Here is a 13,529-nt window from a genome sequence, read left to right on the forward strand (position 1 = left end):
TCCAGCCCGCAGCTCAAGCAGCAGAACCTATACCATTTCAGATAAGTGACTGTCTAGACTCTTCTTAAAAACCTCCAGTGATGGGGTGCACAAGATTTCTGGAGGCAATCTAAGTATACTATGTCCACAGCATTTCACTGGTCTACTAATTTAAACCATTCTTTATCAAAAAGTGAAATAAGATTGGTTTGGCATTATCTTTTTTTAACAAACGCATGCTGGCTATCATTTATAACTTTATTTGCTTATAGTTGTTCACAGATTTTATTTTTTCTGAATATCTTTTCCATAATCTCCCCTATTATTGATGTTACATTGACCGGTCTGTAGTTTCCTGGGTCTGTTTCCCCCCCCCCCCTTTCTAGAAGATGGGAACCATATCAGCCCTTTTTCAATCCTCAGGTACTTCCCTGGTGCTGCAGGATTTTTGAAAGATATCATGCAATGGTTCTGAGATAACATCTGCCAGCTCCTTCAAACCTCTGGGATGTAATCTGTCAAGTCCTGGTGATTTATATTCATCAAGGTCAAATAGGTGTTCTCTTAGCATTTTCTTGCTTATTTTAATTTATTTCTAGTTTGTCTTTTACAGTAGGTTTTTTTTGGTACATTGGGCTATAATTTCTTTTTGCGTGAGACTGATGCAAAGAATGAGTTAAGGACCTCTCTTTCTCCCTACTGCATGTTATTTCCTTGCCATCTTCTCTCTTTAGTGGACCTACTGTTTCCTTGACTGTTGTCTTGTTATTGATATGTAGGAAGAAACTTGTTTTATTATCTTTGACTTTTGTTGCAAGTCTTTGTTCATTCTCAGCACTTTGCTTTCCTGATTTCATCTTTGCATGTTCTGGCTATCTGTTGATAATCAGCCTTAGTTAAGTGTCTGTCTTTCCATTTTTCGCACTTGTCCTTTTTGTCTTTCATTGCATCAGAGAAATCTTTGTGCAGCCATGCTGGTTTCGTCTTGAATTATTTCTTTTTCTTTTTCAGTGGTATTATGCTGGACTGGACTTTTATGATCACATTTTTCAGAGTTTCCCATGCTTCTTGAGTTGTTTTCCCCTTTAGGATTTTCATCCAAGGAATCTTTCCTAGGCTCTTTCTGAGTTTGTTAAAATCAACTGTTCTAAAGTTTAAGGCACTGGCTGGATTATTTTCTGTTGCTTATGTTTGCATTATATTGAATTCCAGTATGATGTGATCACTTTCACCCAACATTCCGGCAACTTCAATGCCCTGTATCACTTCTTCTCTGTTAGTAAGAATTAGGTCCAGTACAGCTTCTAGTTCCCTCCTCTACCTTTTGGATGACAAAGTTGTTGGCTAGATTGGTTAGGAATCTATTTGATTGCCCACTTGCTGCAGAGTGAGTCTCCCAGTTGATATCTGGATAGTTAAAGTGTCCCATTACCACTATGGTATGCTTCCTGCATGCATTTTTTAACTGGTTGGCAAAGAGTTCATCTATTTCTTCTGATTGGTTGGGTGGCTTGTAATATACACCTATGGCAAAGTCACTTTTTCCCCTTTCATATTGACCCATGTATTCTGAAGGGGTTTTATCTTTGATCATGTGCATTTCTGAAATATATAGTGATTTCTCACATATAGTGCAACTCCACCTCCTCTTTTTGTTGATCTTTTTCTTTTGAACAATTTATATCCATCCATCAGTACATTTCAGTCATGTGTTTCATCCCACCAAATTTCTCTAATGGCAACTATGTCATACCTGCCCTCGTGTACTATTGCTTTTAATTCACCCTGTCTGTTCCCCAAGCTTTGAGCATTTGTATATAAGCATTTAAGACTTTTATGCCTATCCATGGGTATGTTTCCTGCATCTCCTAGTTGTTGTTTGAGTTTTTCTTTTTTTCTTTTCTCATCACTCCCTACCTCATTGTTTTATTTGTTTTCTTGGGATTTATGATTGGCTTTGTATTCTAGAGGTTCTAAAGATTGGTCACCCTTCCCCTTCAAGGGCTGGTCTTTTTCCGAGTACATTTTCCCCTCTTTTCATGAGCCCATTCCCTTGCCAAGAGTCCTTCATGTAGGTAATGCAGTCCATGATCCAGGAAACCAAAGTTTTGGCAATACCAACCCTTTAGCTAGTGGTTTATTTCTATAATTCTTTTTTCCCTCAATGGATGTTGATCTTTTGTTGGGGCTACTGATGAGAATGCTACTTGTGCTCTTAGTTCCTTAACTTTGTTACCTAGTTGCTTATAATCTCTCAATATTGTACTCAGGTTCTTTGTTGTGTAATTAGTAAAGCAGGAGGAAAAGGTAGCAATCTGTGGGCCTAATTTTTTTGGTTAGGTTCTCAGCCACATCTTTGATTTTTGCTCCAGGGAGACAACATACCTCCCTAGATTGTAAGTCTGGTTAGGGTTGACTCTGTTCCTTTGAAAATAGAATCTCCTATCACTAACACTCACCTTTCTTTTTTTGGGGGGGTGGGGGGTGCAGTCTGGGGTGCTTTTCTGTTTATCGCAAGAGTGTTTGCTAATGTGACTTTTTTAGGGATATTTGATGCTGTCTCTTTTAGCAATAGCAATAGCACTTAGACTTATATACAGCTTCACAGTGCTTTACAGCCCTCTCTAAGTGATTTACAGAGTCAGCATATTGCCCCCAACAGTCTGGCTCCTCATTTTACTGGCCTCAGAAGTATGGAAGGCTGAATGAGCCTGGTGAGACCTGAACTACCAAACTGCTGGCAGCCAGTGATCAGCAGAAGTAGCCTGCAGTATTGCATTCTAACCACTGCCCCACTGTGGCTCTAGGTGCACCAACTTTTCTAGGTGTCTGCATATTTTCTTGGAGAGGGAGGTTGTGGGTCTCCATATTTTCATTCGATTGATCAGTTTTAATGGGGCTGCTTCTGGTTGGGTTAGATTGGGCAGTAGGGGTTTGTTCGATGTATGCTGCTTTGACCATTGTATTTTCTTCTATGTGTGACATTTGTCTTCCTCCAAGGGTTTTATCAGCAGGGTCAAATCCTTCAGGAGTCATTTGTTCATTATTTGGTTTGATCTGGGTGTAGCTTTCTTGCATAGGTTGGTGTTTGGCTAGAGTTGCCTCTCGATCTCTTACATTTTCCTCTAGTAGTTCACATAGTTTACATTTAATATATGTATAATTTGGGTGTTCTTTGGGCATAAGCATATACATGGAACAGCTATTGCATACCACAATAGTATCAATCACCTTTTCCATGAGCTTGTTTCTTTTGGCTGGTTCTTTTAAGAGTAAAAACATTATTTCTTTTTTAAAATCCTTTTTCTGCCTTTGTGTGCTTGTTTTTCTACCTTGTTATTTATTTAACTAACTTACTGTTATGCTAGTTTTATTAATTCCTTTTCTTCCCTATGTTTTTTATAGTTTTTGAGCTCCAATTCCTCCCTACCTTATTATTTAAGATTTGCTTTATTTATTTGATTGATCTTGTTCTTCCTTGATTTCTAATGTTCCACTCTTATCTTTCTTATTTGCCCTTTATTTATATTTTATTTTCTGTCCTGTATTTATTTTTATTCTCTACCGGGATCTTCCCTTCCTGCCTATTGGGACCTTAGGCTTAAATTATTTCCTTCACTTTCGTCATTCATTGTCATTTTCTCTCCAGCTCCATTGTGTCTTTTGGTACTTGGGTGTTTTCGGCCTCATCTCTGTTCTGGTCATCTCACTCAGCCTGCTGTGCAGCTGTGCAGTTGGCTTAGCTCCACTGACTGGTCTGCTCCACTCATCCCACCACTCAGCTCCACTGTCGCTTTCCCTGTTGCTCTCTGCACTGCTCTCAGGCTCTAGCTCACTGCACTGCTCCTTGCTGCTGGCTTTCCTTCCTGCTGCACTGCTGCTGCTGCTGCTGCTGCTTTTTGCTCTGCAACCACATGGCTCCCATTTACTGGTCTGTTGTGCTAGTATGCTGTTTCCACCAGCAAACAGGACTGCCTGAATGGTCCACAGCAAGCTTGTCTCTCCTTTCTTCTCCTCTCCCCTACTTTACTCTCTCACTGGCTCGCCTCTTTGTTCTCTGCCGATTGGTTTTGCTGCCCGCAGTTGGTTTACCTCTCCGTTCACCTCACTTCAATGGGCCTCCAGTCTCTCATGCAGTTGGGTTTCTCTCTCTCCTAATTTCTCCAATCTTCCTCTCCTTTTCCTTTCTCTAGTCTTTTTTTCTTTTTCTATGAGTTATCTTTCCCTCTCTACCTCTTCTCCTACTGTTTTATCTTAGTTTAATAGCAATTTTTCTCCCTGCGAAGTAACAATGCTTCCTCCATTGCCATCATCTTGTAATCATTTTTGCTAAAAAAAACCAAAAACCAAAAAGTAGAATGAGTATAGCAAAAAGATAAGATATATAGACTAATATATAGATATAGATATAGCATATATATTATTTTGCCCCTCTCACTTAAAAGAGATACAAACAAACTCAACTAGGTTTCAGTTTGTGGTGGACAATTCAAAACTGAGCAATGCCAACTGCAATAGTGGCAGCTTTAAAAGTGAATTCAAGAATTCAAATATTATTGAATATTATTTCAAATCCCATCTGCAAATATTAATCTGCTCCTTTTTTAGTATAAATGAGAAACCACACATAAACAGAGAATCCTAAATGGAGATTATGATGACTTTGGAAAAGAATTCACAATAAACCAATTGATTAAATTATTTATGTATTAATGTATTAACTTGAATTGAAATTTAAAGAAAAGAATATTTGGAAATGATAGTGGTTCTGGCTGAAAGTCATTCCATTAGGATGTCTTCAAACCTGGGCATGTCCTCTGTAAAATATTTACTTTCTGATTAGTTCAACCCTTCAGTCAGAAAATTAAGATTACATTTTGCTAGGAAAGATTCATGCCTCTGGGTACATAAACTATTTTTTTTATCTCTGGTACCTAGGACTCTTTGTTGCAACTGGAATTTCATATGTAAAAAGAAAAATGATGAGAATTAGGGAATTAAGAAACAAATCATCTATGCTTTATTCTGCTGCTTGCACTGAGCAACAATATTCCCAGCTTGCTTCAGTTGTCAGGTGCAAGTAACCAGGAACAGGAGCTGAATTCAAAGCCCTAAAGGTTTATTACATGCTACCCAGGGGTGAAATCCAGCAGGTTCTGACAGGTTCTGGAGAACCGGTAGCAGAAATTTTGAGTAGTTTGGAGAACTGGCAAATACCACCTCTGGCTGGCCCCAGGGTAGGGTGGTAATGGGGATTTTGCAATATCCTTCCCCCAGGAGTGGGGAGGGAATGGGGATTTTGCCGTATCCTTCCCCTGGAGTGGGATGGGAATGGAGATTTTGCAGTATCCTTCTCCTGCCACACCCACCAAGCCACGCCCACAGAACCGGTAGCAAAAAAATTGGATTTCACCACTGATACACAGGAATCTGATCTACTAATGGTCAAACCAAATATGATCTACTATTGGTCAAGCTTGATAAAGGTGAATGGAATTCATGGGGGAAGCTGGATTTGAGTTTCTTGTGGGAGCACAGCGACTACAAACAGATGATGTGTTAGACTCCACCCTCAGGATCAGCTTGCTCATATCCTACATCCAATATGCATAAATCAAATAGCAGTTGGATTAGACTGATAGTATTTTATCCAAATTCAAAGATGTGCAAAGGTATGCCTTTTCCTAAGATCTATTCAATACAGCAATTGCATGCATGATGCCTTTAAACACCTGAAATTTTATTTTAAGGAAATGCAGATCAAAACATATCCCTAGATCTGAATGTTACATATTTCCTAGTTTTTATCAGGTTTATTGACTGTTCAATCTGGATTTGGGGTGGGCATATCTATGCCTTTGTTTTTCTTCATTTTCTTCATTTTCCCTACTGCAAATTCATTTCTATCCATTAGTTTATGAAGTCAAAGTAAAAAATGTATCTTGAAAATGGGTAATTTATGTTTATACTTCCTAATATACACATTTTTGAATATATGCTTCTTAGCATCAACATTTTCTGCAAGCAAATTTCCCCTACTGCACATATTTTTGCTTGCATTTTTTTTAATTGCGAGCCACATCTTAATGTTCTGAAGAGTGTCACTTGCATTGCACATACGCATTACAGTTCACATCTATAGAAATGGGAGAGTACCAAACAATGCTAAATTGATACATTGGATTAGTCGGATAAAGGAATTGATTAATTTGAGTGGTATTTGTTTATTTTCTGCAGTGTAACTTAGCTATTTTCATTTTGTAAGTTTGTCCTCAAGTCAACCTCATAATGAATAAAAAGCATTGTACTGTGCCTTTGTTCCAAAGTTCCTAAAATTAGTTTAGGAAGATACTACTCTGGATTGTTTAGCTCACATTGCTATTCTCATTAAAACAGATAAGAATCACTGCCAATGTAACATAAATTCTCCTTTATTTATGTATACATACTTAAAATTTCAAGATGTCATGATGTGAGTCACAGCTGAGAAGTGAACTATTTTTATTAAACACTTTAATGTTTCATATATTATGCAAATTTGAGTTTGAAATATCCTAAATGATCTATTATAGAGGCTGGAGAATCTTGTACATATCATTCTGTGAAGGTCAGAGGTGGTTATGAGAAAATCTTCCCAATCTTAGCATCCAAGCACCTGTGAGTCATTGTGAACTATTCAAGTAGAAATCACTGCTAGGTTCAAACCTGGTCTGCAGAGATCTCATAAAATAACACTTAGAAGGCAGCATCAATGGGTCAGGAGGGCAGTAGTTGGATTTTGTACCCAGTTTATGACTTACAAGTCAAGTAATTCCTTCATTTTACCTAATAGTAAGGCTAATTCCATAGCTCAGCTGACATTGAACTGTGGGACAGGACATAAGGTTCCCACCTGTAGATTCATAAATTTTAGATGTACCTTAGATTCACAATTAACAGGGTAATATGATTGACTTGAAGTGTTTCTCTCTCTCCTATCTGCCACTTGCCAAAGCTAGAGGTAGTTTCTGGACCAGCTGTGTGGTTGGGCAAAAGCTCTTTGAGCTTTGCCAAGAAAGTGGTGGAGAAGCAAAGAGTCTGTTCTGCAGCACAGCTTGCCAAAGCTTTTTGTGAGCCGTGTTGGAGGATGTGTCTCTTGCCCCATCTGTCATTGTTTAGCAAGAGTTTGATGGAAGCCATGAAAGAAATAACAACATCCTCTATGTTTGGTAAGCAGTCTAGAGGAAGCTCTTTTGAAGCAGCATTCACCAAAGCTTGGCTAGGGCTATTAGACAATATATAATGCACTCTAGTCACTTCAGTCTTCAATGTGATGGACAATTTGCTTTACAAAGCAGCTTCAGGACTACTGGTATGTGTTGCATGCACTCATCAAAACAAAGCACCTCTTTAAAGACTCTCAGTCATCAGGATATGAACTGTCCCTCACTGGAATCCAGAAGGTCTCTGAATAGTGGTCCTTCTACAAAGATGGTAGCAAAAGTCTAACTTCTGCAAATGTACATGCATGGGTTAGGCACATTTGGTGGCTTGGCTCAGTGACTAAGATGCTGAGTTTGTCGATCGAAAGGTCATCAGTTCAGTGGTTCAGATCCCTAGTGTTGCATAACGAGGTAATCTCCCCAGTGGTGGGTTTCACTTTGCTACTGGTTCGCTCATGTGCATACCACTTCTGCGCATGCACAGAGCGTATTTGATGACATTTGGCCAGGTGGGCAGAGCCTCCCGCTGCCACTGCTACCTTTTCACCTAAACCAGGGCAAACCAGAAGTAACCCACCACTGGAGCTCCCGTTAACTTGTCCCAGCTTCTGCTAACCTAGCAGTTCAAAAACACGTAAAAGATGCAAGTAGAAAAATAGGGACCAGCTTTGTGGGAAGGTAACAGCGTTCCGTGCGCCTTTGGTGTTTAGTCATGCCAGCCACATGACCACAGAGATGTCTTTGGACAATGGTGGCTCTTCAGCTTTGAAACAGAGATGAGCACCGCCCCCTAGAGTCAGGAACGACTAGCACATATGTGTGAGGGAAACCTTTACCTTTACCTTATCTATGCAAATCTAGTTATGCAAATAGATACTTGCTTGAAAACCTTGCTTAGATCATTTTTCCCAAGGGAAATAACCCAAGTTAATTTGTAAAGAGGCAGCTTGAGAATAATGTGCATACAAAAATTAGTTTGCTCCACCACAGCTATTGCAAACAAATGAACATTTCCATAATTTATGTGCACACATTTCAGCTGATTTAAGTGACAAAAGGCAATAGGAAATGGCAGGGTTAATGCTAATGCCTCCATATAACAGGAGTGCATACATTTCTTTCAGCCAAAAGGTGCACTTTTTAATTATTTTGGTCTCACAAGGCATTCAAGGTTATATGGTACCTTCAGGTCCAGGAGGTTGGCAAATCGTGTACTTCCTCTTTTCTTAAATGACCAATGGGTAGAACACAATAAATGCCTATTAAGACTTCTGGAGGCTCAATGCATTTGCACTGTTTTAGAGGGCAAAGTAATAATTCTTCCCTGAAGATCAGTACCATATTTCCCTGAAAATAAGACCTCCCCAGATAATAAGCCCAATCGGGCTTTTGAGTGCATGTGCTAAAATAAGCCCCCCACAAATAACACCTAGTGAAGCAGGGGGCGTGGCCAGCACAGGAAGCAGCCCTCCCCGTCATTGGTCACCTCATGGCTGCTCAGTCCCTTAATGGGTGCCTGGAGGTGTTACCAGCCCCAGCCCTGCTTGTGGCATGTTGGGATTGCCTGCTCCTTCCCCCCCTCTTCTGCCCAGTTGCACCTACTGCTGCTGGCCTTGCGAGGGCTCTTGATTGGAGCGCTGCCTTTGCCTGCTGCTAATGGAAGGGAGAAGGTGCAGCTGCTGTTGTCAATGCTAGGGTTTGCAAGGCAGCAGCGAGAGACTGGAGGGTTTTTAAAAAAAATCTCCCTTCGAAAACATGCCGGAACAATGCTCTTCAGGCCCTGGCCCTGGTGGGTGCTAGCTCTCATGCTGGCTGTGCACTTGTTCAGGCTGCTGCTACAAGGGAGAAAGCTGTGTGGTGCATTGGGATTGCCTGCTGCCCCCCCCCCCCCGCTTCTATCTGGCTGCACCTGCAGCTGTTGGCCTTGTGAGCTCTCTTTGGCCTCCTGGCTGCACTGCTCTTGGCCATCCTGCAGCTTTGGCAGGCAGGAGCTCCATGTTACCCCGTAGCAGGATGAAGGAGGAGATTGCCCCTTCCTCCATCCGTCTGCTCCTGCCTGGTGCATGGCAATTTTTCGAGCACAAAGGAGGAAGGGGCAATCTCCCCTCCCTCCCCCATCTGTCTGTTCTGCTGCAGGGATGCCACGGAGCTGCTGCCAGCCAAAACGGTAGCTCACCCAACCCAATTCTGCCTCCCTGCCCCACCCTACTCATCTAAACCAGATTCTGTTCCCTTGGTGCTTGTCAGCCCCACCAGCCCTGTATATATGCACATCCACGGTTTTGGCATATATCATCCCCAAAGAAAGGAGGACCAGCATGAAAAAAGCGGGTGGGCAGATTTTTCTGCTGATCCTCCTTTCCTTGGGGATGATTTATGTCAAAACCATGGATATGCATGCGTTCAGGGAACCCTAAGGAAAGGAGGTTCCCTGCACTCACGAAAGAGTTCCTACCATACTAAGTGAGCAGCAGAATCTGAATCAAAAAGTGCTGTGAGTTCGGGCACCCTTCCCATTTGTTGCCTCCCTTTCAGGAAACATTTCACTGCTGCCAGTGTTATTCAGATAACATCCTGGCATGTTTTGGAAGGAAAAAGGCATAGCTGCTGTTGCCCGTGCTGGGGTTTGCATGGCTGCTATAAGAGATGCAGGATTTAGTTTATCTCCCTTCCAAAACATGCTGGGAAGGCACCGGCAAAAGGCAAAAGCAGAGGACGATCTGATCAAACCTGTCTGTGTATGTTTGTGCCATGTGCAACATGTGCTTGCGTGCATGTGTGAGAGGTCCAATCTAACTTCAGAGAGCAAAAGTGGGTACACTTGCTGGAGGCTGCGGCCTGAGCAGCACCCACAAGGCAGCTGTTCTGTAAACAGAATTGCCTGCTGTGACCGTCACTGGTAGGTAAGGAGGGTGTGAGGCAAATGGGGCATGTCACTTGGCCTCCTGCTGCTTTTGCAGCCACAATCAGTCGCAAAAGCAGCCGCACTTGCTGAAGGCCACAGCCTGAGCAGTACCTGCGAATCAGCTGTTTCGTGGATGGTGGGATGGCCTTTTGCAACCCTTCAGAGGGCTGGCATGAGGGACCACTTGCCTCATACCAGTAGATGGGGGTGGGATATAAGACCCCCCCCAAAAAAAAATAAGGCCAAGCCCTTATTTCGGGATTCAAAAAATATAAGACAGGGTCTTATTTTTGGGGAAACATGGTAATGTTGTAGCTAGGTTTCTAGGTGAAAATCTTTGGGTTGTCCAAGAGTTACAGATTATTCACCTTTTACAGGTTTTTATGGGAAGGGAAGAGGAGTTCCTGTCTCTATCACTAAAGTGTTAGTATGTTTATAACCAGGTTAAATGTAACTTGGTTGCCAACCCAGCATTCCCATAGTGAGAACAAAAGGCTTCTGGGAAGGAGAAACCCTATATGGTCTTCTTTGGAAAGTGATGGTCTCTCACAGTGGGGATGATGCATAGCCATTCCAATTTGACTCTGTAGCTTTATCATGAAGAAAGTGGGATTTGATTATTTGTTTCTAATTCAGAATGATCATAAACAAAAGAATGAGAAGCCCTGGTGGTGCAGTGGTTAGAATGCAGTATTACAGGCAAACTCTACCCACAACCTGGAGTTTGATTCTGACCAACTCAAGGTTGACTCAGACTTCCATCCTTCCAAGGTCAGTAAAATGAGGACCCAGATTGTTCGGTGCAAAATGCTGACATTGCAAACTACCCAGTGAGTACTGTAAAGCACTTCAAAGCAATATATAAGTTAAGTATTATTACTATTGATATTGTCAGGATAAAACATCAGAACTTCAAGAACTTCTTGCCTGGACTACTGCAATGCTCTCTACATGGGGCTCCCCTTGAGGAGCACCCGGAGACTTCAGCTAGTCCAGAATGCAGCTGCGCGGGTGATAGAGGGAGCTGGTCAGAGCTCCCATATAACACCAAACCTGCGCAGACTGCACTGGCTGCCTGTGGTCTTCCGGGTGCACTTCAAGGTGCTGGTTACCACCTTTAAAGCACTCCATGTCTTAGGACCGGGTTACTTACGGGACTGCCTACTGCCACCGTTTGCCTCCCACCGACCCGTGCGCTCTCACAGAGAGGGACTCCTTAGGGTGCCGTCAGCCAAGCAATGTCGGCTGGCGGCCCCCAGGGGAAGGGCCTTCTCTGTGGGGACTCCTACCCTGTGGAACGAGCTTCCCCCTGGACTTCGACAAATACCTGACCTTCGGACCTTTCGCCGTGAACTTAAGACCTATTTATTTATCCATGCGGGACTGGCATAGAACTTTTAGTTGTTTTTAGGGTTTTAAATTTTTAATTAGCTTTTTGGGATTTTAAATGTATTTTTAAATTTGGGCTAATTTAAATAAGTTTTTTAACTAGTGTTTTACTTTACTGTGTGTATTTGTTTGTTATTTTTATCCTGCCTGTTCACTGCCCTGAGTCCTTTGGGAGAAGGGCAGTGTAAAATAAATACACACACACACACACACACACACACACACACACACACACACACATAATAATAATAATAATAATAATAATAATAATAATAATAATAATAATAATAATTATTATTATTATTATTATTATTATTATTATTATTATTATTATGTGTGTGTGTGTGTGTGTGTGTGTGTGTGTGTTATTATTATTATAGAAGGTAGGGGAGCTGAAAGCAATAAATATTGTGGTTTAGAACAGGAGTAAAACACCATCAGGCTTTCAGATGTTGCAATCCAGTTTCCAGCACTCCATTCTTTTATTTCATTATCATTTTACTTTTTTGCCAACAATGCAAACTAGGTTTGCCTTCATGCAAAGTTCAGCAGGAAGTCCTAGCAGACAGCAAAACCCCGCCTGCTTATATCAAAAAGCATGGAGGGATTGTAAACACAATTATCAAATATATCAAAGAATCCATGAAGAATTTTGAGAATGTTCAACAAGAACATCTAGGAAGAAATTTATTGGTTGAATGGAGGCCATTATACCATCCTATATATATATATATATATATATATATATATATATATATATATATATATATATATATATATATATATATATATATATATATATATATATATATATATATAAATATATATATATTTGTTCAGAAAACAAATATATATATATATATATATATATATATATATATATATATATATATATATATATATATATATATAAAAGAACATGAAGGAAGAGACAACCTCCTTCCTTGGAGGAAATAGTTCTCTTGAGTCTACATAGGTGTATTTGTTAGCCTCCCCATCTCACCAGCGGTGAAATGCACTTACCTTTGCTATCAGTGAGAGTGCATGCCTCTTCTGTGCATGTGCAGAGGGACAAAAATGGGATGAAATGACGCCCCAGCAGGTGGGTGGAGCCTTCCACTGCTGGCCCTATCGGTTTGCACAAGCTGAATAGATCTGGCTGGATTTCATCGCTGCATCTCACCCTATTATTCAGATTGTCCCATAACCAATAATGTTTGCAAAGTTAAGGACTGACTAACATATAGGGAAAGCAAAAGATGACCCAGTGCTGAGCTGGACTGAGAGAAAATTGGGGGTTGATCCAAGCTAGAATGGAACACTATTAGAGGAAAAGTGGTTATTTAGAACAAGTGGCAAATTTTGTGAGAAACTTTGCCTACAAAGTGCATTTTTCAATTTGCATTTTAGACTGCCTCTCTTCATTTGCAGTTGACTGACAATATTTATTACTCTAACATGTCTTTTTTGCCTCCTTCTGTTTTTCTGCTTCTCTAGGAATTTGTCTTATTTTGCTACACACCACAGCCCCTCTGCGGTCATTTTGGACTTATGGGAAGCCAGACACCAGCACGATGGTGACTTAGACTCTCTTGCCTGTGCTCTGGAAGAAATAGGAAGGACACAATCCCATATTTCTAACCTTACAGAAACTCAGATGGAGGAATCCAACTTCAGCTACAGCAGACAAAATGGACTTTAGCCATCACTTTTCTTTCAGAGAGTCAAGAGTGAGCTTGCACTGAAATGGAATTCCTGTTACCAGGGAAGAAGCCACATGTCCTGACTTTATCCAATGCATTTGCACCACCCAACTTTCACTCAATGGGTCACCTCCTCTTTCTGCCCTCAAGCCAGGTAGCCTTTGGAGGAATGGAAGAAGCTGGTAAACCACAACTATTACACAGAGACTTTTCTATAAAAAGGAAAAACACCCCTCCTCCACCACTCACCCACTTGCATGTACACAAATTCTATGCTTGTGTGCTAACAATCCTTCAGACACAAAGTGTGTATGAATACACAGCGCTTAAATCAAGAAAAGAAAATGTGAA

The 13,529-nt window shown here is 41.0% G+C and overlaps 1 protein-coding gene across 1 annotated transcript in view; it reads left to right on the forward strand.

Annotated features, from left to right (window-relative positions):
- Positions 1–13,177, forward strand: part of UNC5D (unc-5 netrin receptor D) — a 773,049-nt gene extending 759,872 nt beyond the window's left edge. Inside the window, exon 15 of the mRNA XM_058194328.1 lies at positions 12,973–13,177. Coding sequence (XP_058050311.1) covers positions 12,973–13,177 — 205 coding nt within the window. The remainder of the gene's footprint in view (positions 1–12,972) is intronic.
- The last annotated feature ends 352 nt before the right edge of the window (positions 13,178–13,529 follow it).

This window comes from Ahaetulla prasina, chromosome 9 (assembly GCF_028640845.1).
Source record: "Ahaetulla prasina isolate Xishuangbanna chromosome 9, ASM2864084v1, whole genome shotgun sequence".
NCBI classification, from domain to species: Eukaryota; Metazoa; Chordata; class Lepidosauria; order Squamata; family Colubridae; genus Ahaetulla; species Ahaetulla prasina.